This window comes from Filicampus tigris, chromosome 4 (genome assembly GCF_054856515.1).
Source record: "Filicampus tigris isolate MCC_2025a chromosome 4, RoL_Ftig_1.0, whole genome shotgun sequence".
Taxonomy (NCBI): Eukaryota; Metazoa; Chordata; class Actinopteri; order Syngnathiformes; family Syngnathidae; genus Filicampus; species Filicampus tigris.
The window spans coordinates 7354907-7377795 of NC_141220.1; the positions used below are offsets into that span (position 1 = coordinate 7354907).

Consider the following 22889-nt stretch of genomic DNA (forward strand, 5'->3'; position numbering starts at 1 on the left):
CTTTCATTGCTTTATAACATCCAAAAACGGCGATCAATTGGCAGCAAAATGTATGTGGACATCCCTACTAATGCCCACATCAACATATCAAAAGGATTAACCTCTCCGTGGCTGATTTATATGAGAATGAGGAAATGTGGAAGTGAGCAGAGCTACGTATAGCTTTATGCTGGGATGAGCGCACAGTGCTTCTTTGCTTAAAAAAAACAAAAAAAATCACTGCTTCTTTGCTGATCACAGTTACGACGGGCAAGGCATTAAACACCAGTCAGGATATTTACAGCGACTGAAGTGGGAATGAGTGGACGTGCACATTTATTTGGATGAGGAATGTTTTTCGACCTACAACACGCCGTCCAATTTGGAACAGCCGAAAAGGTACGTTCCCTGGAACTTTTTGTTCGCTGAACATTGCCGCTTGTTCGATGAGGGCTTACCTCACTCTCACGCCGCTTCATTCAGGCAGAAGGTGGCGGCTGCAAGCAGTGTCGGACACCGCACGCGACTGCTTGGGAGGCAACGCCGCGACATGAAGACGCAGGCTCATGTTCACCTCCACATGCTGGGCCGACAGTTAGGAGCTAATGTTGTTGTGTTAACGCTTTTTGTTTTAACGGCCTGAAGCTAGTTGTTGCTATTAGCCGTCCCGTTATCCTACCTTTAGCCTGGGAGGGAAGGGGTTGGGGGTATGAAGATCCAATCTGCTGCTCGCTGCAAGCCGCCGTCTCCCTCCTGGGAGTTGACACGAGTTTAGCGTCGGGGTTCGTGTGCGCATTCATGCTCTTGTCCGCTTCAGCTTGTGAAAGTGGAGGAGCAATCGCCACAGTATTTTTGATTGTGATCATGATGAGATCACGTTTTTATATAAGCCACGCCCCAAAAGGGGGCGGGGCAATTTGTCATAAATCTAATCACAAAAAAAAGCCCTTAAAGCACTACAGAGTCTTTTGGGTGGAACATTTTAGTACTGATGTCATTTTTACATGCAAAGCTTTCATATAAGTGCCAATGTTAAGATCACCCAAGTGTCAATTTAAATTCAAGGTTAACGCAACGACTCAGGCCTCCCTTTTACATGTGCTCGATGTACTTTACTGAACAGTTATTGAAGATGGCATCCGTGTGTGTACCATTATTAGAAAATTGATTGGTTTCTATGAAAACTGCTAATCAGAGAGTGCTTCTAGCCCCATCTTCAGAAATATAGTACAATCCCAAAATCTGTATTACTGACTCACTATCAATGATTGCTTTCATTCTGATAGTTTGTCATTTAATGTGGGACACCTTTCGCTGTGAGTGAAAGGAATAAGGACAATAAGTAGGGGCGGAGCTACAGTGTGGCCAAGGCCATCCCTTGTCATTCTGTGGCCACCCCACTGGCCACCCGCATACATAGGGGAACATTTTGATATTTGTGACTTTTCTGCCAGTTTCACATGGATGCCAGGTTCTTAGACCTGTTGATACTCTGCCACAAATTTTGGGGGGATATTTAAAGAATAAATGTACAGTTGATCTGAATACAAATGCTAAAATGAGCTGTTTTAAGTAAAGAACATTCAATTCTTACAGTCAAGGTCAGTCAAAATCATTACACATTTCACACCATAGCATGCAAACATGGCCGTGAAGTAAATGATCATACCATCCACAGTCATGGTTTCACGAAATAAAATGCACACATATACCAATCTTGTACACACACTCATAATACAAGCAGAAACAAACCGAAACAAAGTAAAAAGCATCATTTAGAATTGTGAGGATTTAAAAGACTTTTATGTCATTGTGCTTTTTAGATATGATTTGAATTAATCATCTATGCAAAATGGTGTTGGCCTTCTGTGACAACTGATGTGCATGAGTGCATGAGTTAGAGGGAGACTATGAGAGAACAAAAAGCAAAGCCACTGTAAAGAAAATGTCATTATCTAGTAAGTTAAGCTCAACAAAACGATGCTTTTTACTTGGATATTTTCCTGCTTGATTATGGATTTGTTCCTGCTCGTGATGGACATTGTTCTGCATATGTGTGAATTTTATTTCATGAAACCCTGACTGTGGATGGGATGAAAAAGAATGACGGACGCACGCACGGCCACGCCTCACTGGAGTGTTGCATCAACCTGGTTAACCCACTGAAAAATGTCCGCCTACGCTCCTGCTCATGAGTACAGGGAGATGCAATTAATTCAATAACTCAACTCAACTTTATTTATGTAGCGCTTTCATAATATTGCTGATAACAAACGCAGTCGTCCAATGAAGCAAACAGTGCAAAGTAAAAACAGCAAGACAGACAACGCTTTTACTCATGAATTTTGATGCAACTACAAGTGACTAAAGGATATAAAACACGGATGGCGCACAGCTGCTGTTAATCCAACAAGCAACAATGGCTAATGGAGTTCCATCATTTGACGCTTTCATACGTAAATGTGACAATCATTTTCATAAATGGGATTGATCAAATCTGAAATCTTCCCACAGCGTGACAAATCTTATCTGAGAATTAGTTCATCTTCTTTTGTCGTGACTCAACTCATGTTCACTATTTGCTTGGTCAGCCATTGACTAGGACGCACAAAGTCTAACGCTTTGAAGTACCGTTGGCATAGCATAGCTCAACAATCAAATTTTCTAACAGTAAAGGTGATGAATATCAAAGTGGTCTGCTCATCCTTAGTCTTTTTCTGTAATCATCAAAAAAAATGTGGACACACCCCGGGTGTCATTTTATCTCAATAGGTAAGGTGTTCATAATACCAGAGCTACACTCAATATAATGCTCTATTAGTAAATTAAGACCAACTTCAAATTAAGAAGAAAAAATCAAGGGGAATATAAAAGGAAACATGGATACTTTGATGTAGAGTACATGAGATTCAAATCATACAATGACTACATATAAGGTGGCAAGCTACTTTTGGATTTGCATCCTAAACTGAAACTGCACAACTGCTTTTCAAAATTGAAGCACTGTGTTTTTGACTAAAGTGAATGTTGTCTTGTTTTTTTCCCACAAGGAAATTCAATTGAAATTCAAACTGCTCTCTATTGTGTTTTCAAACATTACACCACATAGACCACACGCATGCAAGTAACTTGCAATAGGGTGTTGTGGACCTTTTCCATGTCCCTGAGCTGAAGTCGGGGAGGGTTGGTGCCTTGCTCAATGACACCTCAACAATAGTCACGAAGCAAACTAGCATCTCTCAAACACCTACTCGTGGTTTCATTGGTTTTCTGACCACAATGGGATTCCAACAGTGACCTGCCGGTCCAAGCGGATTGAGACGTTTGCTCTACAAGTCAGATACACTCGTCAACAAAATAATATCTTCCTGTTTTACATTGTATTGGATTGACTGTCATTGCCCTTCAAGTGAGTCATCCCGGTCTTAAGACATGCACTATAACCTCCCTTAATCCTACTTCCACTTTAACTGTAATCCTGTTCTTAATCGGGTAGAGATAAAATAATAAAGGATTCGGCCACACTGATCCGACTGTGGGACAGGGAAGCACGACCAACAAGATGAGGAGAGAGATGAGATCAAATTCACACACAGCACAACATGAAACACAGGGGGAAGAGGTGTTAAAGTCAGCATTTTCCCAAGTCACTGTTGTATATAAATTGCACTGACACGGGGCAGTGAAGATTCACACCCAAGCCTCACTTCTCCTGGCGGGTTGAAAATAATTGTTGCTCTCCAATATGCATTTTATGACATCAACAAGGTAGCAAATATTGAGCATGTTTGTACCACTAACTGCAACCATGCTAATATAAAGATATACAGTTAGACAACTTAATGTTCTTGTACACACTTTGGAGCAGCCCAAGGTCAGCGGCCTTTAGAAGCAAACTGTCCGTTTGAACTGTATTATGGACCAAACCTTGCAAGAGGGCTCAAACTGGTGATTATTTTAGTCCCATTAATGCCAATTTAGCACTTTTTATCTAGATTCTGCAACCTTTCAGGCTAGCGTAGCAACTTTTTCTCCAAAAAGCACCCAACAACAAATTTTGCTGCCTGTAAAGGGGAAGTCAACTCTAAAATGTTCTTTACAATAATGTGTTTTATGCAGACCCACTATTATAAACACGGTATTTTGATTATTATTACGTTTGTGGAATACGAATTAAGCAGCAAAATCCACCCATTTTTACCCATGTCGGGGGCGGCCATTTTGCTTCTTGCTGTCAACTGAAAATGACATCTCAGGGCTAAGGTAACAACCAAACACACCTCTCCTCTTTTCTGTGTTTGTTCATGTGACGTTTGAAAACTGAGCAACTGTGGTGTCACTTTCAGTCGACAAAGTGGCAAAATGCCTTGAGATGTATAAAACGGGTTGATTTTGCTGCTTAATTCATATTCGACAAAAGTAATAATCTGACTAGTGGTGCCGCATAAAACATATGAACATATTGTAAAGATTTTTTTTTCCCCCTTTAAAATTAGTGTGAAAACTTTTTGTAACTGGTGAAGTGACTCGAATGCACACATTTACACTCAAAATATTTTTTTCTGTTACATAATCAGAACAAAAGCATTTTGTTAATGAAATCATTTAAATGATTTAGTTCAGTGTGTGCGGTTAGGAAGTCACAAAGTCACATACAGATAAAAATCTGTGTATTATGTACGTAATGTTGCACATACATTTATGTGCGAAAGTATATTATCACACAATGAGAATGTCCTTTTGCAATGTTTGCAATGACACAACATCCCCTGAAAATGAGTTGGCAACAGTGGAGCCACCAGCAGAGGACATTTGCTGTGTTCACACCTAGCCAACCACACAGCACCAACAGCAGACACAAACTACAGCAGGATGCTGTGTTAGAGGACAGCAAGTTGTAGGAATATTATAATATTTATATATACTTCCTTGTACTCTAAAAATCAAAAGCTTGTTGGTAGATTGTGTCACAACTCTGATGTTGTAATTTTGCTGGATCAATGCACAGTGGCTTATTGTTTTGTGTTGTGTTACTGTTTTGCTGTAAGCCTGGTCCGCCAAGGAAAAACATTAAATATATTCATGGTCCCATTCTATAACGGTAGGAATTTACATGTTGATACAGTATATGTGTAATGGCAGAAATTCTGCTTTACCATCAGCCTTTGTTCATTGTTCATTCGTTGTGGGCAGTCAAAGGTGGTTCTGACTCGTCCGTAGCGGCACATCTTTTTATCCGCAGCTTTGAATTTCATTCAAGTCCTCATACGGACTCAAAGGAACTTTTTATATTCTTGTATTGAAAGTTTTGCAATCCAACATAGTGAGCAATGTCGTTCAGTACAATGGGTGGACAACATATACTTAAACTACGGGAACGGTCAAAAGCTGTTTTGCTTCCGTGACTACCAGCACACTGTCTAGTACCACTCCTCTGTGTCTGCACAGGGGTTCAATTCAGTCGTGCATGCGCAATGATGTCATGTCATGCCATCATCCACATCGCTTATCCTGTACAGGGTCGCGGGGAGGTGCTGGAGCCTATCCCAGCTGACTATGGGCGAATGGCGGATTCCACCCTGAACTGGTCGCCAGCCAATCGCAGGGCACACACAGGCACCGTCACTGAGCGGGAACCGAACCCACGCTGCCCACACACAACTCAGGCGTGTGTACCACTACACTATCAGCGACTCGCAGTAAATCTCAAATCAGAATGATCAAACTAGCTAAACAATCATTTGCAACAAATGTCTAAATCCCGTTGTTTACTTAGAGGCACAAAACACTATCTATACATACTGATTATGAAATACAATGCATAAAAAAAATACTACTTTAAAGCACTGGCTCTCGCAATACGGCTTCTTCATTTAACGCCGAATACTGTTGGGTACTCGTGGAGGCTGCCGGTACCATCCACTGATACTTAAGTCTCAGAAAATCTGATATCGAATAAGTCCTACTTGGCTGTAGTTGGCGCTATACTCCAGCAGTTTGACACATCGGCGAATCATCATCTGCGTCAGAAGGAAAGGTTTGGTTCACAATGTGCTGTCATTATTTTGAATTAAATGTTATTCAGTTATTCAGTATCAAAAGCACTAGCGGTATCGGTACTAGTACCAGTGAGTACTCAAAGAGTGAATTCTTGTACCGGTATTGGTCTGAAAAAAAGTGGCATCGAACATCCCATTTCATTAGGATGAGCTGGAGTCTATCCAAGCTGACTTTGGGCAAGAGGCAGGATACACCTTGGCCTCCAGACAATCGCATGGCAGATGTAGACAAACTAGCATTCAAACTCAAATTCACACTGAACGATAATTTAGAACCTTCAATGAACCCAACCTGTTTTTCAATTGTGGGAGGAAGCTGGAACAGCCATAGAAAACCCACATGGGGATAAAATGCAATCCCCACACAGGAAGGCCTGAGCCCACATTTGAGCCCTCAGCCTGAGAACTGTGAGGAGGATGTGCTGAAAATGAGTGTCATGTGTTATTTTGCTGAATTAACTACCTGGAAAGAGCAATCTCAGCTTTCTGGCGTGCGATGTCTGCTGCCTTCTGTGCTCCCTCCACGGCTCGGTCCACCTTCTCTCTGATCTTACTGGCCCGGAGCGGGATCAGGTTCTTCCTCTTGCCACTCACCAGGATGTTCTGCTTGTATTTACCCTCCTCTTTAGTTCCGTCAGGAAATGCCGTACAGCCATAGCCGTGGCGTTTGTTGCTCAGCCACTCCCCCTCATACTGCAGCCCATCGGACCGCCGGCTTACTCCGAATCCTGTCCTCTTGTCATTTTTCCACTCCCCACAGTAGGTCTCTGTTGCTGTGGCGTCCACATCATCATCAGCGACTGCCAACTCCGCATCTGCATCTCCAAGGCTAGAAAGATGATCTTAGTTAGTTTAGAGGAACAAACTGTTGCATGAATATACAGTGTATCCGCCTATCCCAGAGGTCTTCGGGCAGTAGGCGGGGGGACACCCTGAATTGGTTGCCAGCCAATATGAATATATATATATACAATTGGCTTGATTCAATAATTAACGTAGTGTTATTTTAGACTCTCTTTATCAGCTTATTTACGTTGCAAAAATGACAACTATCCCTATAATGACAACAATGTTGTTATCGTTTCGGCTTTTTACCCTCAGGGGTCACCACAGCGAATCAAGTGTACGCACAATTCGCATCATTGATTTGGCAAAGCATTTTACGCCGGATGCCCTTCCTGACGCAACCCTATTAGCAGGGCACACACACACAGACACCATCACTGAGCGGGAATTGATCCCACGCTGCCCGCACACAATTCGGGCACGTGTACCACTGCACTATCAGTGACTCCTATAATGAAAACAATGATAATGATAATGGTTTGATGCCTGTTGTTCACATGAATGAAATACGAAATACTCACCACATAAGTCTGCCAAGGTCAGAATCTGAGAGTGCCTGTGCCCCAGATCAAATTCACTAAAATCGCAATAGACCAGTTGCTGGGAAAGCTTTTAAACCGACTTTCTGCCACCAAATTGCCACTATGCCAAACACCTTGACACAATCTTTCTGCACCAGATCGCCCAGCTTGGCGCAGAGCAGTCTGGCCAATTGGCAAGAAAAAACACCCAACTCTCCCTTGCAAAGATTGCATTACCTCACAACGTTTGTGAAGGAAAGCAAACGTTTGTGAAGGAAAGCAAACCTTTGCAAGCGAAAACAAAGTTGTTGTTTTTTCTTCCATGTCACTTTAGGGGCTCCGTAGTTTCCTGACTTGTGTTAAAAGATTCGTTTTCCATTTTTCAATTTCCAATTTTTAAACGCGGAACGGGAGATGACTTGTTCCGTTTCCGTTGAAACAGCGGCATACGGAGGAGGGACGGCCTTTCCTCATGGGAATATCTGAGACCTGTGTGTGTGAATATGTTGAACCGGCCTGTGACGTTTGTCTCAAAAATAAATGAGTGTCCGCTGATCCACAAACATTCAACAATTCACATGCACTCTTGAATATTTACAATTGATAAGTCATGATAAATGCTCAGACAACATCAACAAACAAAAGTAACACGTGAATATCGCGCATATATTTCAAAAACACGTTGAAATCAAAAATATATTCGCGTGACTAATTTTTTGACAGATCGCTACCCGTATAATACCACCCCATTTAAATTTCTCTGCTCATGATTTGGCATCTATTCTGGACCAAGAACTGCAGTCTCCAATGATAACATGGACGAACAATTATGTCAAAGTTAAAAAAAAAAAAAAAAAGTTAAGCAAAGCACTGTTAGCAAGGTTAGCAATAGCTATCGGCATCATCAGTGCTAGCTTCTAATAACCGGCACATATCCAAATATTCAACAGTCACATAAACAAATCCGCACCTAAATTGACTAATATGATTCAGTGGCATGAAGAAGTGTGATAAAATGCTGCTTCCATGAGTAAAAATGTCTTTGTGGGGGCTCACTTTTGTCTTCAGACTGTGCTGTTTGAGAACAAGGCGTCGCTTGCCTTGTTGCCGCATCCGAGTTCCCTTGGCCGTCATGTTAACGAAAGCTATGGTGGTGAGGTGAGCAGTGGCTCATTTGCACGAGACAGAGCCATTCGTGTTTCAAGTGGTTGTCGTGTGCAGTGTGCTTCACCCAAGAAAGTCCGAGAGTATGAAGTTACCAAAATGCATAATGTCTCTTTAACCCTAACCCTCATCCTAAAACTAAATTGACAACTAGTTGTCCTCACTAATGTTGCTTGTTACTAGTATGCAAACTAGAACACACTACAATTCTTCACTCTGCTTAATGCCATCTCATACCTGATGGTGGAGTTGATGTCCGACGCAGCTGAAGACACAGTACTCATCCCAGCCTCACTCCTGAACGAGCTCTGTTTAGATCTTTGAGAAGCCAGCGAGCTCCTGGACTCAGACTTCCTCAGTTTAAGCCCCGACAGAATAGACCTCCTGAACAGTCCACTCTTCCGCTTCCCCTTTAAGAGCTCAGTTTCACTGTGCGCCGTCAGTACGAAGCCCCCTCGAGACACTGCAGGACTACTGCCACCGCTTCCTGTGCTGCACATGGAAACGCTGGTGGACAAGGTACCAGGAAGAGGGGGAGGAACGGGAACTACTGTGCCACTCCGGTCAAGTAGAGCTGTACCGTTACTGTGTTCCGAGCTGGAGCGAAGGGAGTTAATGGAGGTACGGAGAGGGGAGCGGATGACGGCCGCCATGCCATACGGGACACTTTGGCGAACGCCATAGCCGTGCCGCATCCCACCAACCCACTGGCCCTGAAATGTGCCTGGTGAAAGAAAGAAAAAAACATTCAGCCCCATCTGAACAAAAGTATTTTTACAGTAGTTACTGTATGATGATTTCCTTGTTGGACTTCCAGCCTTCTTCTGACACAAAACTGGACATAATTAAAAGTAGAAGAAAGAAAACCTTTATATTTCCTTTCAGGTATCCTCTGGTTTCTAAGAATTTGTTGTGGTACCGACTTGAGAATAAGACAATCAAATCATTGCGGTGCCAAACTTAGTGGACTCTATTTTCATACGTCTAGCATGATGCATAGTCTAAATCTCCATGGAGTTGGGGTAGACCTTGTTTTGTTATTTTCACAGACAAGTGAAAGTCAGACAGTGTGGCAGATTTGAAAAAAATTGCATTCAACGCCGTTGTGGGCGTGAACACAGACGACCTTAAATGCAGCGCCAGGGGAGCGCTGATAAAAGAATAAAGAAAAACAGATTTGCTCTAGTCCTTCGGCAGGTCGAGGTGCAAAGTAAGTTTATAAGGAACTGTAAGCAGACGTCCATGGGCGGATGATATAAAGTTGGCCAGGGAGATCACAGATCACCGCTCTGAAATGGGTACTCAGAGACCACCTTCCACTCAATCGTTCATGTCTGTTTGATAACCCCCACACCTCTCCTCCATAGTTGTCGCGGCCGGTGGGAGGATTTTAAAGATGCTAATAATGATGCATTGCATTAATTGATTTCTGCAATTATTAAAATGGTTCGACGCACGCTTGTCATATTATCATATTTCTGAATGAAATATGATGACATCCATCACACATGTCCACGGAGCTCAGAATCTGTCAACCTGTGCACCGGTTAAATCAAGTTCGACAAGTGATCTACCTTGTGCCAATAGTTAGACGTGATTCCAGCAGGTTTAAAGTTTATGCACATTTTGTGCCTCCAAAATGTCAGCTGTGCTCCCAAACAGGCGAAATTAAACTTGCACCAGCACGAAATCAAGAGGCGCCAGTTTTTATGCTCAAGCTCAGCTGCACCATCTATGAAAATAGAACCTATTGTTTTGCACCAAGGGGAAATAAAACTTTGGATGTGGCAACAGTAAAAAAACATGTTCTTGTATTTCAAAGATGTTCAGCACTTATACTTACAGTATATTCTGATCATGTCTAGAAAGTCCCTACTTACCAGAGTGATGATTTCATTAAAATACCAGTTAGTTTTGTACTGTATTGGATTGTAGTAAAATAACACAACAAGTTACTGCACTTGTAAAATAAGATTCACTTTTTCCTCTGAAAAACAAAGCAGTTTAAGTTGTAACCTTTTCAACAGCTGACCAAAGCTACATTTCCACCACAAGTATAATATGGTATGCATTGTAAATGTTTGCAGAGGTGGGCATTGCGTCAGACTGACGGACTGGTCTGGACAGATGCCCCTTTTTCTGATGATGACAGTGACCAACAGTGGCTTTGTTAGCAGCTAAATACTATCTTGGTTGACACATAAACAGTTGTAAACAGTGTGGGGAACTACTGCACATACATCGTATGGTGGCAAGCGATTTGTCAAACTTAAAACCCAGAAGCGGGCATCCGTAAGGTAAGTGCATGTGAATAGGAAATTAGCCAGCTGATGAATAAGCTTTAAAGGGAAGTCAACCCAATTTTTTTTTTTTGAAGAATGGCTGTAACTGAGCGTTGCTTTGTGTCACGACATATTCCTAGACTGCTGCACAAAATAGTTCTTCCCTTCCGTTTGTAGCCTTAAAATCTACTAAATATTTGGATTAAAACACTCCTGGTGTCAAGTCAAGTCATTTGTCCTCCTATGTCAATCATGGCCACTAGGCCATCACTAGGAGGTGTTCCTGGACCGAGAAACAGCAGGAAGTCCAACAAATACATATTATCAAAGGAAACTTTATTATGAGATGAGTTTATTTATACATGGTTTTACTGCAATTAAACTTCTGATCTGTATTAAAGATAAAATACATGTTGTAAACAAACCCCCAAAACGCCTTCTGGCGGGATCCTAGAGCCGCTGTCACCTCTGCCTCCTACACTGCATTTTATATTGCCTCCAAATAATCCAAATATTGTCCGTAATAAGTCGAGAGGTGCTCTGCTCCTGTCAGTCATTGCCTTCCCGTTCTTTCATCACAACTGAAATTGCATAACAGTAACACACATTCACTGCTGCACGATAGGACTTATATCTCAATGTTGCTGAAAAGTAGGGCATCTGTGTGTGTGTGTGTGTGCGTGTGTGTGTGTGTCTTTCCATCAATCTGCCTCTCCCTCAACCACACACACACACACACACACACACCCTCTTGCTCTCTCAAACGGAAGTGTGTCCCAATAGAGTACAAGTGATCCATCCAGTCTGCCGTAGCTGTGATGTAACAGGTCTGTGAATCATTCTGTGCACTAAACCAAACTACATGACCAAATGAGGACTGCAGCTACGCTCCCTCTCTCTGTCGTAAACACACACAACCATTTCCCCGGTGGGTTTAAGTGTCACTGAAGTGAGAAGTGCTGAATGAAGCCATTTTTATAAACCAATTGTATTGTTGCTTACGTTATAGAACAAAGTCACACAATAATAACATGCGCCTACAAGGGTTATTTAAAAAAAAACAAAAAAACACTACAGTGAACCCCTGCTATATCACGGTTCACCGTTTACATGCCCACTATAGCGCACATTTTTAAGTGATTAGGGTTTTTTTTTTTGTAATGTTTTTCCACAGTTGTAATGATAATGACAACAGCAAAAATGAATGTAATGCCCCTTCAATATAATACAGTACCGTGCCACCTTCTGACATTTTCTTATTCATTGTTCCTACAGAGCAGAGAGAAAATATGCGTGGTAGTTTTGTGTTTTGCTCAATTTATTGTATATGTGTTACTGCTAGGTGCATGTTAAAGTAGCAGTTGTTTGAAGGTTTTAATTACCTAATATCTATGCTAATCTGTAGGCCCGCTTGTGGCATTTATAATGATGGGTTAATATTAATCTAGTGTATTTTTTTTGTTGACGAAATTACGTGGTTTGGTTGAAAAGTTTGTGTTTGAATATGCATGTTAAATTCTGTTTTGTTTTATGATTCAGGATTCTAGTAAACCTCTACTAGAAGTCCATCCATCCATTATCGATACCGCTTCTCCTCACAAGGGTCGCGGGGCGTGCTGAAGCCTATCCCAGCTGTCTTCGGGCAGTAGGCGGGGGACACCCTGAATTGGTTGCCAGCCAATCACAGGGCACACAGAGACAAACAAACATCCGCACTCACAATCACACCTAGGGGCAATTTAGACAGTCCAATCAACTTAACATGCATGTTTTTGGAATGTGGGAGGAAACCGGAGTACCCGGAGGAAACCCACGCAGGCACGGGGAGAACATGCAAACTCCACACAGGGAGGCCGGAACCGGGATCGAACCCACGACCTCTGAACTGTGAGGCGGACGTGCTTACCAGTCGAACACTGTGCCGCTCTACTAGAAGTCACCTTTCTTGACAGTGAGAGAGTGAAAACAGGTTAGGTTTTTGCTGAGATTAAATGTGTTTAAAGCATGTGGAATGGGTAAAAGTATAAGAAGGTTTTTTTCTTTTTATGGTCTCACTATAGCTGAATCTGGTCTGGAACGTACTCTCCATGATAAATGGGGGTTCACTGTATCATGTTCTCATTTGGGCAGCATCTTCGCAACTGTCTCACACACAGCAAAGCGCCCGTGTCAAAGACATCTGGCCAGCACATCTGCTCAGGCCTTTGTAATCATGTCAGGACACAGCTGCACAACCATATGACGGACAGATCAAAGTCCATACAAGGACCCATGGAACAGTGTTACAGGATTAGCATTTTAAACATTAAACATCCACCACAAAGCTTGGTCAATCGAAGGAGGCTGGGGCTGGCTTGAAATAAATGCACCAGGCTGCAAAATAAGACACACAAGGCAAACAAATGCCATTGCCCTTCATATCCATATTAAATTGCTCTACTTCTGCAGTATGACACAACTTTCACATCACAGTCCTCAGAACTGAAAGAAATACGCTATTATAACCATAATGTAGAGCTCAGCAAATATATAGAACGTAAAGTGCTTGCACCTGAGATATCATCTGAAGTCATAACTTCAGTTTGAGCAGCCCAATTATAAATCGTTGGGATTGAATGCTCATCTGATGATAGACCATTTCAGAACTAAACCAGGGCCAAGACCAAGGCTAAACTAACTGGCTTCTGAGTGTCATTTTTTTATTCACCTTACAAATAATTGAATTCCTTTGAGTAGTACGAAAAACAAAATGCTATAAGTACATCAGAGGCTGATAAGTAAATTGCACTTACAAGTTGTGCTCATAAGTTTATATCCCCTAGCCCTAGGGGATGTAAACTTATGTGCACAACTGTATGTCTGCTAACTAGTAGTGAATGGTGATATATACATTTGTGCTCATAGGTTTACATACCTCTAAGTTACCTGTGTCAAACTCAAGGCCCAGGGGCCAGATCTGGCCCACCACATCATTTTATGTGGCCCGCGAAAGCAAATTATGTGCATCGACTTCATGTTTCTTGTTAAAATACTAACATTGCAAATTGTCTTCACTTTAAAAAAAATTTTGAGATATTGGAAACATTTCATGTTACCAATCTCCCATTTAAGATTAATATAACAATATTTGAACACGCAGTTTTTACTACACTGATAAAAAATATATATATTTGGTTTAATTCATTTACTTAATTCGGACATTGTTCATCAGTTGCACATGATTAAAACATGTTCAACTATCATTTGAACGAAAGAGTAGAAAATAATCACACTTTTAATCATGAGCAACTGTAAGTTAAATACTTTTCTTTCAGTACAGCCGCTGATTTTAAATCTAGTTATCCATCAATTTGTTGTGTTTATGTAATACAAGGCATTCGTACATTTATTTGGGTTCACACACATAACGGCCCTCCGAAGGAAATCATAACTACGATGTGGCCCGCGACAAAAATTTGCTTGACACCCCTGCCCTAGGGGATGTAAACTTTATGAGCCCAACTGATGATGAGTTTATCCTCGGATCTCATTTGTTAAGCAGACAGCACGACCCTCTAAAATACAACAAGTCCACCTTCTGAATTGACTTCTGAATCTGAATTTCAACCAACATTTGCTTCATACCACGACAAATGACAATTTCGGAATGGAATTTCTAAGAAGTTAAGGAATATACTGCATGTATACACATCACAACTATTATTTTCACCTACAATGAGCTATTACAGAAAACTTGCTGATCACTGGTTGACCAAATGCTTCACGAATTTCCATTCGTTAGAAAAGTCAAGATTCACATGGGGGAAAAAAGGTAAATAGAAATGTATCGAAATATGCTTGACATATTGTGACAACTTGTTCATTTTTGTATGTAAAGACTTACAAGTATACAATGAACTAATGCTAAAACGTTTTGGGGTGTGAGACAATTCAACAAAGACGCATTGTCATACTTTTTGATCAACATGACATAAGCCATTGATAATGTCGGAGGAAGCAGAGAATTCGACATAATCATTTGCATGGTTGTGCCAAAGCATTTGCCACTTGTTCAAAGAAATGAGAAACTGCTTTGTTGATGTACACATTGCACAAGTGACACAGTGATGTGAAAATTGAACAAGTAGTTTTGAGAAATTCAACTCCCATGAGAAATGTACTAAAGCAACTAAGAAAAAACTGTAATGCTTTTGGAAAATCCAGTGCAATGCCTCTGTTACTAAAATATGCAGGGACACAAGGCTGTGTGTCGCTTTCCATGGTGCTGAAAAATAGAGTCTGCACAGCAGGCATTTGGTGGTGGTTCTTTACAAGATCCATTCCAAAGAGACCAATTTAATGATAAACTGTGACTGGCAACATCCAAATTCTAGAACGGAGGTATCAATCCGAGCAATGTGGAGTGTTTCTTCATTGTCAAATAGATGTGTTAGAATGTGTCCTCTGACAATGACCGAGTGTGCAACAGCTGATGAGCTTATAAGGCCCTGATAGAGCAAAGCGACGTCGGAGGTCGTGAAGCGTCGTGGCGTCTGAATGCTCCGTCTGATTGGTGTAGTGGCCACCGTCGTAGTGTCGTAACGCGACAGTAAGCATCTAGTGAGCGTTTAAGCATGTTGAATCGGCGTCGTGAGTCGTGAAATTTGGTCACTCTGATTGGCTGTTAGCTAGCAAATCAGCGCTCGGAGCACCAACGTGAAGTGACAAATGCGGATAAACAGTGAGCACGCCTCCGCTGCCTTAATCTTCTTAGAAGTGCAAGAGCGAGGGTTGACAATGTAAATATTTCACAATACCGTGTCAAGAACGCGAGGGTTTACTTCGCGTGGGAGTTCATTGTGAGCGAAGAATATAGCTGAATGCATTGTTGAAGTTTTTTATAATCCACCCCCGGTCAACATCTTTCCGGTTGGATTTTTCTAACCATGAGAAATGGTGACTACCGCCGCCGATGGTATGGAAGGGTATTACATGTTATGCATACGCAGAAGGTACTTTAATGGTCAGCGTCGCTGTCTGTCGTTGCGGTGTATTCCTCCAGCGTGACGTGCCGACAGCCGGCCCCACGCCACAGGGGTTAAGCGTCTGTCACTGTTGGCCAGCGTCTTTTTGGTCTTTAGCCTTTAGCCGTGTCTCACCATCACCATTGACTGTGTGTAGCAAGCACTGGGTACGTGGGTACGTAAAGCTCCCTGTGCGTACAGTTGCAACTCACATGCCAAAACGATTTAGCAGATTCTGCCTGGAGGCCAACAGGAAGCACTTTTGAATTATATGGGCCTATAATTCAGGTCGCGGCTACCGTAGCACAAGGCTGCCGAGTAGAAGAGCGTTAACGTGGGCAGATCAAGGCTGCGTAAACAACACAGAAGCTCCACAATTTGGTCATGCACCATTCCCATCGGGGAAATCAACCGTTCTGATAAATATTGCGTTGTGGAATAAGACTTAATCCACCCGTTTTTAGCTATCTCCGGGGGCGGCCATTTTATCACTTCTGTCGACTGAAAATGACATAAAAGTTGCTCAGGGCTCAGATAACGACCAATCACGGCTCACCTGTTTTCTAGGGCTGAGCCACGATTGGTCGTTAACTGAGCCCTGAGCAACTTCGATGTCATCTTCAGTCGACAGGAGTGATAAAATAGCTAGCTAAAAAGGGGTGGATTTCTCATATTCCACAAACGCAATATTTGTCACAATGCCTTGTTCCAACTAGTGGGCCTGCATATAACATATTCTTAAAAAATATGGCACATTGACCCATTCACTGTCTCAAGTAAGATACACGTCATAGACTGCTTTTGGTGCCCTGTTGCAAGGCTTTAAAATACTGTACATATTTTGCAGAGTAAGGATGTACACCTGTACATGAACACACATGAAAGTGAGGACACACATACCAAAATGTACTTTGAAATCTAGGTACACGATAAAAGATTTATGTGTTTTTCTCCATATCAGCAGCTGCATGTTGGGAGAAGTGTCACTGTGTGAGGCCACGGGAACTGCAATGACCCTAAACAAGACTGGCCTCATCAGTCTTAGATTTATAGGAGTGCATGCATTTACCAAGTCCAGCTATGGCACAGATGTTAAACTCAAGTCACGGGGGCCAAATCCAGCCCACCAAATCATTTTAAAAATCTCTACCAAAATTGCACATTTCCTTAACATTGAGAGCTTTACATGTCACGTTCTGTCTCTTTCTTTCGTTCTGTTCTTTTTTGCTGTCAGCTGTTTCTTACTTGTGTTTTTCCGTTTCCCTTTGGGGTGCAGTAAGCACGGATTTATATACTGTATGATTAGATTATCAATAGGCCCCTCGCGACTGAAGCTGACTGAGGGCAGCCATCTTACATTGCCACTGTTAATGACAACTTCTATTATTTTTGAGCTGAAAAGACTGTTATCAGTACAGTACAGGTTTTATGCTAGGATCCCTGTTTGGAGTCATAAGAACCTATTCAAGAATGAATTTCACTCCTTGCATCAACCATTCAGACTAAATTATCTCAGTATACTGAATTATGACAGGCAGAGGTTGGGTTTGCATTTCACAGCAAATTTTGTCCCGATGGGCTTTTTTTTTCTTCAATGCATTGTTGATTGTTTTGACAAAATCATCCAGATGAATCTTTGAGTAGGACTCAAAGATATACCTTATGAGAATTGCACTTCTACAGATGAAATGTGTATGTAGCACTTCTTCATGAAAACGCCATGGAGAAATCAATGTGTTCAGGCGAGGTGGGCTTAGTGAGTGGCAACATAAGATTCCCACTGGTGGCTTCCCTTCTCCCTTGTTAGTCCATTCATATATAAGTCAGTGGCAGTGAGCTAGGGGGAGTGAACATGTAGGCGTGCACCTGGGAGCAATTGCCAATCAGCTCACAGTCTTGGAGGTGCACACCTGGGAGCGATTGGTAATTAGCTCCCAGTCTTAAAATGCCAGAAAGCCGCCAAGAAGATTTAGGATTGTCCCTCTGATTCCTTTGTTTGGCAATGTATGCATTCTGTTTTGCTTCAGTTTGTTCTCACCGTCCAATTCATTTTGTTTTTTTGTAATGGTTCCTGAGAGTTTGACACTTGCTCCCTCTTTTCACCGTCAGCCGCGTATTTCATTAGTCTTTGTTTTTGTAGTTTGCGGCTTGTTTTCAAGTGTTTTTGTCTTCACATTTTGTTTATCCGTTTTTGCCCTTTTTGTATTTATTTTAATTAGCTACTTTAACTTTTTTTAAATCAGCACTATTAAATTTTCTGTATACTCTGTAACTGCTTTGTGGTTGATTCCACCTGTCGCCGGCCGTAACGGTTTGTAATATCGATTAGGTAATTTATATTGTACATATTTTGTTTTACAGTCATAATGGCTAACAGGGGAACATTCTTTAACTGCAATGTGGCCCATGAAGTAAAATAAGTTTGATCTGCAGTCACTCGCCTGTACATTCTGAGAAGTGCTGCAGTATCACTTGAAAATGTTTCTTCACATTAAATTTGAAGCTGATCAGGGTGATTATTCAATGGCCAACATGTTTTTGTTGAAAGATGACATTATGCCTTTATTTCACAACCCTCTTGTCAACTCACAGGGAAAGGACACCTATAAGAACCTCTTTGTGGGGGGGCAGTTATATATATTAAACTCGCTCGCAGATACATTTTCAGAAATGGGGAGTGGAAAAAAATGATGACATGGTTGTTGCAGGGACTCCAGAGACAGAGGTATTTATACACAAGCCATTAAAAGACCAATTTTCATAATATGTCCCTTTGCAAAGATTATCTTAATCATCAAACATTAACTGCTTCATTTCAGCAAAGGGAAACCAGGAGGGACAGCAAAAGTGAATCCCAGAACAGGATGCCTATAAGCCTGAAGCTCTGTTCTGAACTTATTCACGTTCAAATGCAAAGCAATAACAAAAAAAAAGTAGCCCCAGTCTGCTGATTCCTGCAAGAAAATATTAGCATATAAACATTTTAATGGGGTCCTAGTAATTTGTCAGTCCAGCATCTGAAAACACCCCTCAAGATACCAAATAAGAACTAAATATGCCTGCGGAACTGCACTCCTTTCAGTTTCCTGTGTCCTGTATTGCCGCTATTGTATATGGTTGCTGCTTAGACAGATTTAGAAACAGAAGAGAATGAGAAGAATGGGTGGTTTGAGCCATAATTATCTTGTTTATGATCCTTTCGGTTTTAGAAATAGGTCTTGTTACAATATGGGCCCTATTTTCACGCTCAGCCCAAGTCTAGTGCAAAGCATGATCTAACTGTGTGCATGGGTGGAGTTTTTTGTCTTTTGGTATTTTCATAGACGCGCACAGATGGGAAAATGGGCATTTGCGCTGTTGTGGGCGTGGACACAGCCGACTTGCTTCCCGGCAAGCGGTTCCTCTCATATGGTTTTAAATTCAATGCAGGAGAGGCACGCGGTCTCTATGGCGGAAGCAGAACCGATTTGCTGAATTCCAAGCAGGAGTTCGACGCACGCAAAATACATTAAGGAACTGCAAGATTTCCACTTTTGGATGATGTAAAGTTGGCTGTGGTGATTACAGATCACCACTCTGAAGTGGGCACTTGTCTGTTTGTAACACCCAACATTACAATCCCCACACGCCATAACTGTGCCGTGGCCAGGGGGCGTGATTTCAAAAATATTATAGAGATAATAATGCCTTCAATGAATTCATTTCTACAATGATTTAGAAAGTATGTTGCTCGCTGTAAGATTAATGAATGAAATTCATGACACATGGCCATGGAGTTCAGAATCTGTCTGCCTGCACCTCGATCAAATCTACCAAGATTGCCACCAAGACCACCTGCACCAGAATTTAGACGTGCTTCCAGCAGGCATAATGTTTAATCTACTTCCAGCCACTAAACCATAAGGTGCATCGCTTTTGGCTGCATCTTCATTCAAACGGACAGGAAAGAATGAATTCACAATATAACGACAGCCTCACTTATGTTTTTTCAGAAATAGTGTCACAACGGACTTTGCTTCATGCCGTCCTGTTTTTTATTTTTTATTTTTTATTTTTTTGTGGTCCAATTTCTTCCTCTGGCCATTCAAACTACTGAGTGTTCCCTTTGCTGCCAAGCAAGCAAAAATCATCTCAGCATCATTATGCTTCTACTCTACTGCTTCAGTGCACTGCGACGGCGCAACAAAAAACTAATGTATGATACCAGATTAAAAATCCTCATGATTTTATGGATTAAAATTTGATATATTAGTCCACTCCACTGCACAAATTCCACACTTGTGGATTTAAAAACTCCCACACAGCTCCCGTCCGTGCTTGGGTGGGCCACATTCCAAAAAACATGTTAAGTTGATTGATCATGCTAAAGTGTCTTGAGGTGTAAATGTGATTGTGAATGGTTGTTTGTCTATATGTGCCTTGCAATTTGCTGGCGACCAGTTCAGGGCGCACCCCACAGCTCACCCAAAGTCAGGCTCCAGCTCAACGGCGACCCTAATGAAGATGAGCAATATAGTGAATGGATGGATGATGTGCAACAGCAGAAAAATACAACCTGTCGAACTGGACCAAAGTGCTGGCGCCCTTTCATAACAGAACGAAAAATCCACAATGCACACTAAAATAACTTGAAGCTTGTGAGGCTGAAATTTGCCAAAATGCAAATTTGCAAGCCACAAAGCTACTGGGAGAATGTCCTTTGGACAGACGAAACCAAAGCGCAGCTTTTTGGCAACTACATCAGCTCTACGTTTACAGATGCAAACATCCAAAATGGCTGAGAACAAATCATTGGACTATTCTGAAAAGCCCTGATGTAAATCCTATTAAAAATGTGTGTAAGGAGTTGAAACAGGCAGTATGGAGAAGGTACCTTTCAAACCTGAAGCAGCTGGGGAACTTTGCTCAACAAGTTCTTGTTTGTGCACCTGTCTCATTGACAGAGGTATGACTGTTGGAAAACTGTAATCCCACAAATTATGTATGTGTAACATTTGCATAAATGGTCATTGATCACTACAAATTGATATTATGGCAAGCATAATAATCTGTGGCCTTTTTCAGATAATCCAGGAAAGAGCCCACGCAAAGTGCTTTCTGGGCAAACTCCCTCGATGGTTTGTCCAATTATTACTTCATCAGCACTGATCCTGGCTACATATCCAAAAGAGATTTTTGGAATTTTCATATGAAAGACAGCTCCACTAATCCGCATTTCAAACATCCTAACTCCCCTTATATAAGAGAGGCATGTACGTATTATTATTATGCTGATACAGTATGTGTTTTTTTGTGCAGAATCAGCAGGGAAGGAAGAGCCTTTTGGGCTTCACGCTATTCTGGTGCTAAGAGAAACTGCACTGCACTCTCACCTACATCTTGGATGGTGTTTGCGATCTATGGAAATAAAAGTGCAATATCAAAAGACGCATAAAGAATGCAAGTAGTTCATCCAAGTAATAACTTTGATAGTGATTTCAAAAAGATCAGGCCACTGACCTCACTAGAGGGGAATAGAAAGAGTGGAAAAACTCATCAAACTAATGTAAAAACAGACAGGTAGGCATACAACAGGCAACGCAGACAGCAAGGCCGACGTCCATTTGAGCATTATTCATCTAAACCAGTGTTTTTCAAACTCTGTGTGCCGCGAGATATTGTCAGGTGTGCCGTGGTAAATTATCCAATTTGTGTGCCATCGGTCTAGCGCCTGGCAGCGTAATCATGTCTTTATAAATTGTAGTACTCTTCCATACCAGCAGGTAGCAGCAGCAGCAGCAGGTAGCTAAATGTTTTTGTTTAGAGACAAGCGAATTAGTGCCGCATGTTTATCCAAACAGGCCCAAGTATCAACATGAAACATTATAAAATGTTTTTTCTTTGTGTTTATTTAATTCTCATTCAAGACATTATAATATAACGTCATTCTTCAATGTTAAAAAATGCTTACATAAACAATATAACACTTATATTGTTAAAATAAGCTTTTTTTTTCACAATTTCGACTCACGGTGTGCCGCGGGATTTTTTTTTCAATTAAATAAATGTGCCTTGACTCAAAAAAGTTTGAAAAACACTTCTCAATCCTTATTGAGCGAAGGCACATATTTCACATATTTAGATGGCTAAAAACGAGTGGATTAACTCTTATTCCACAAATACTTATCAGAATGCCTTGTTTCAACTAGTGGGCTTGCATAGAACATATTCTTGAAAAAAAAATGTTTAGGCTGACTTCCACTTTAAAGGCCTAGATAGACCAAAACGACGTTGGCCAACAGTGACAGACGCTTACCCCCTGTGGCGTCCGGCCGGCTGTTGGCACGTCACGCTGGAAAAATACACCGCAACGACAGACAGCGACGCTGAACATTAAAGTACCTTCTGCGCATGCATAATATGTAATACCCTTCCATACCATCGGCGGCGGTAGTCACCATTTCTCATGGTTAGAAAAATCCAACCGGAAAACTGTTGACCGGAGGCTGATTATAACAACGTAAACAATGCATTCGGCTCTAGTCTTCGCTCACGATGAACTCCCACGCGAAGTAAACAAACATCACGTTCTTGACACGGTATTGTGAAATACTTCAATTGTCAACCCTCGCTCTTGTACTTGTAAGAAGATTAAGGCAGCGGAGGCGTGCTCACTGTTTTTTCCGCATTTGGCACTTCACGTTGCTGCTTCGAGCGCTGATTTGCTAGCTAACAGCCAATCAGAGTGACCAATTGTCACGACTGGCGACGCCGACATACGTAAACGCCCGCAAGACGCTTACAGACGGGTTACGACACTACGACGGTGGCCACTACACCAAACAGACGGCCTCCGACGTCGGTTTGCTCTATTAGGGCCTTAGGTCTTCATAATACATGGGAATTGTTATTTGCTGTGGCTGTGTCGCTGCATTAAGCAGTCAGACACAACAACTGACTACTGTAATCTCTGGCTGTTACCGGCTGCCTAACACAGTGACAAATAATCTGCCTCTCTATTGCTCTCTTCCTCATTGTGTGTGTGTACGTGTAAAT

The 22889-nt window shown here is 41.7% G+C and overlaps 1 protein-coding gene across 1 annotated transcript in view; it reads right to left on the reverse strand.

The window, feature by feature from the left end:
- Positions 1-22889, reverse strand: part of jph3b (junctophilin 3b) — a 65213-nt gene that overhangs the window by 33527 nt on the left and 8797 nt on the right. Inside the window, exons 2-3 of the mRNA XM_086028265.1 lie at positions 8807-9293; positions 6502-6867 (exon numbers count right to left, since the gene is read on the reverse strand). Of these exons, the coding sequence (XP_085884391.1) occupies positions 6502-6867; positions 8807-9293 (853 nt within the window). The remainder of the gene's footprint in view (positions 1-6501; positions 6868-8806; positions 9294-22889) is intronic.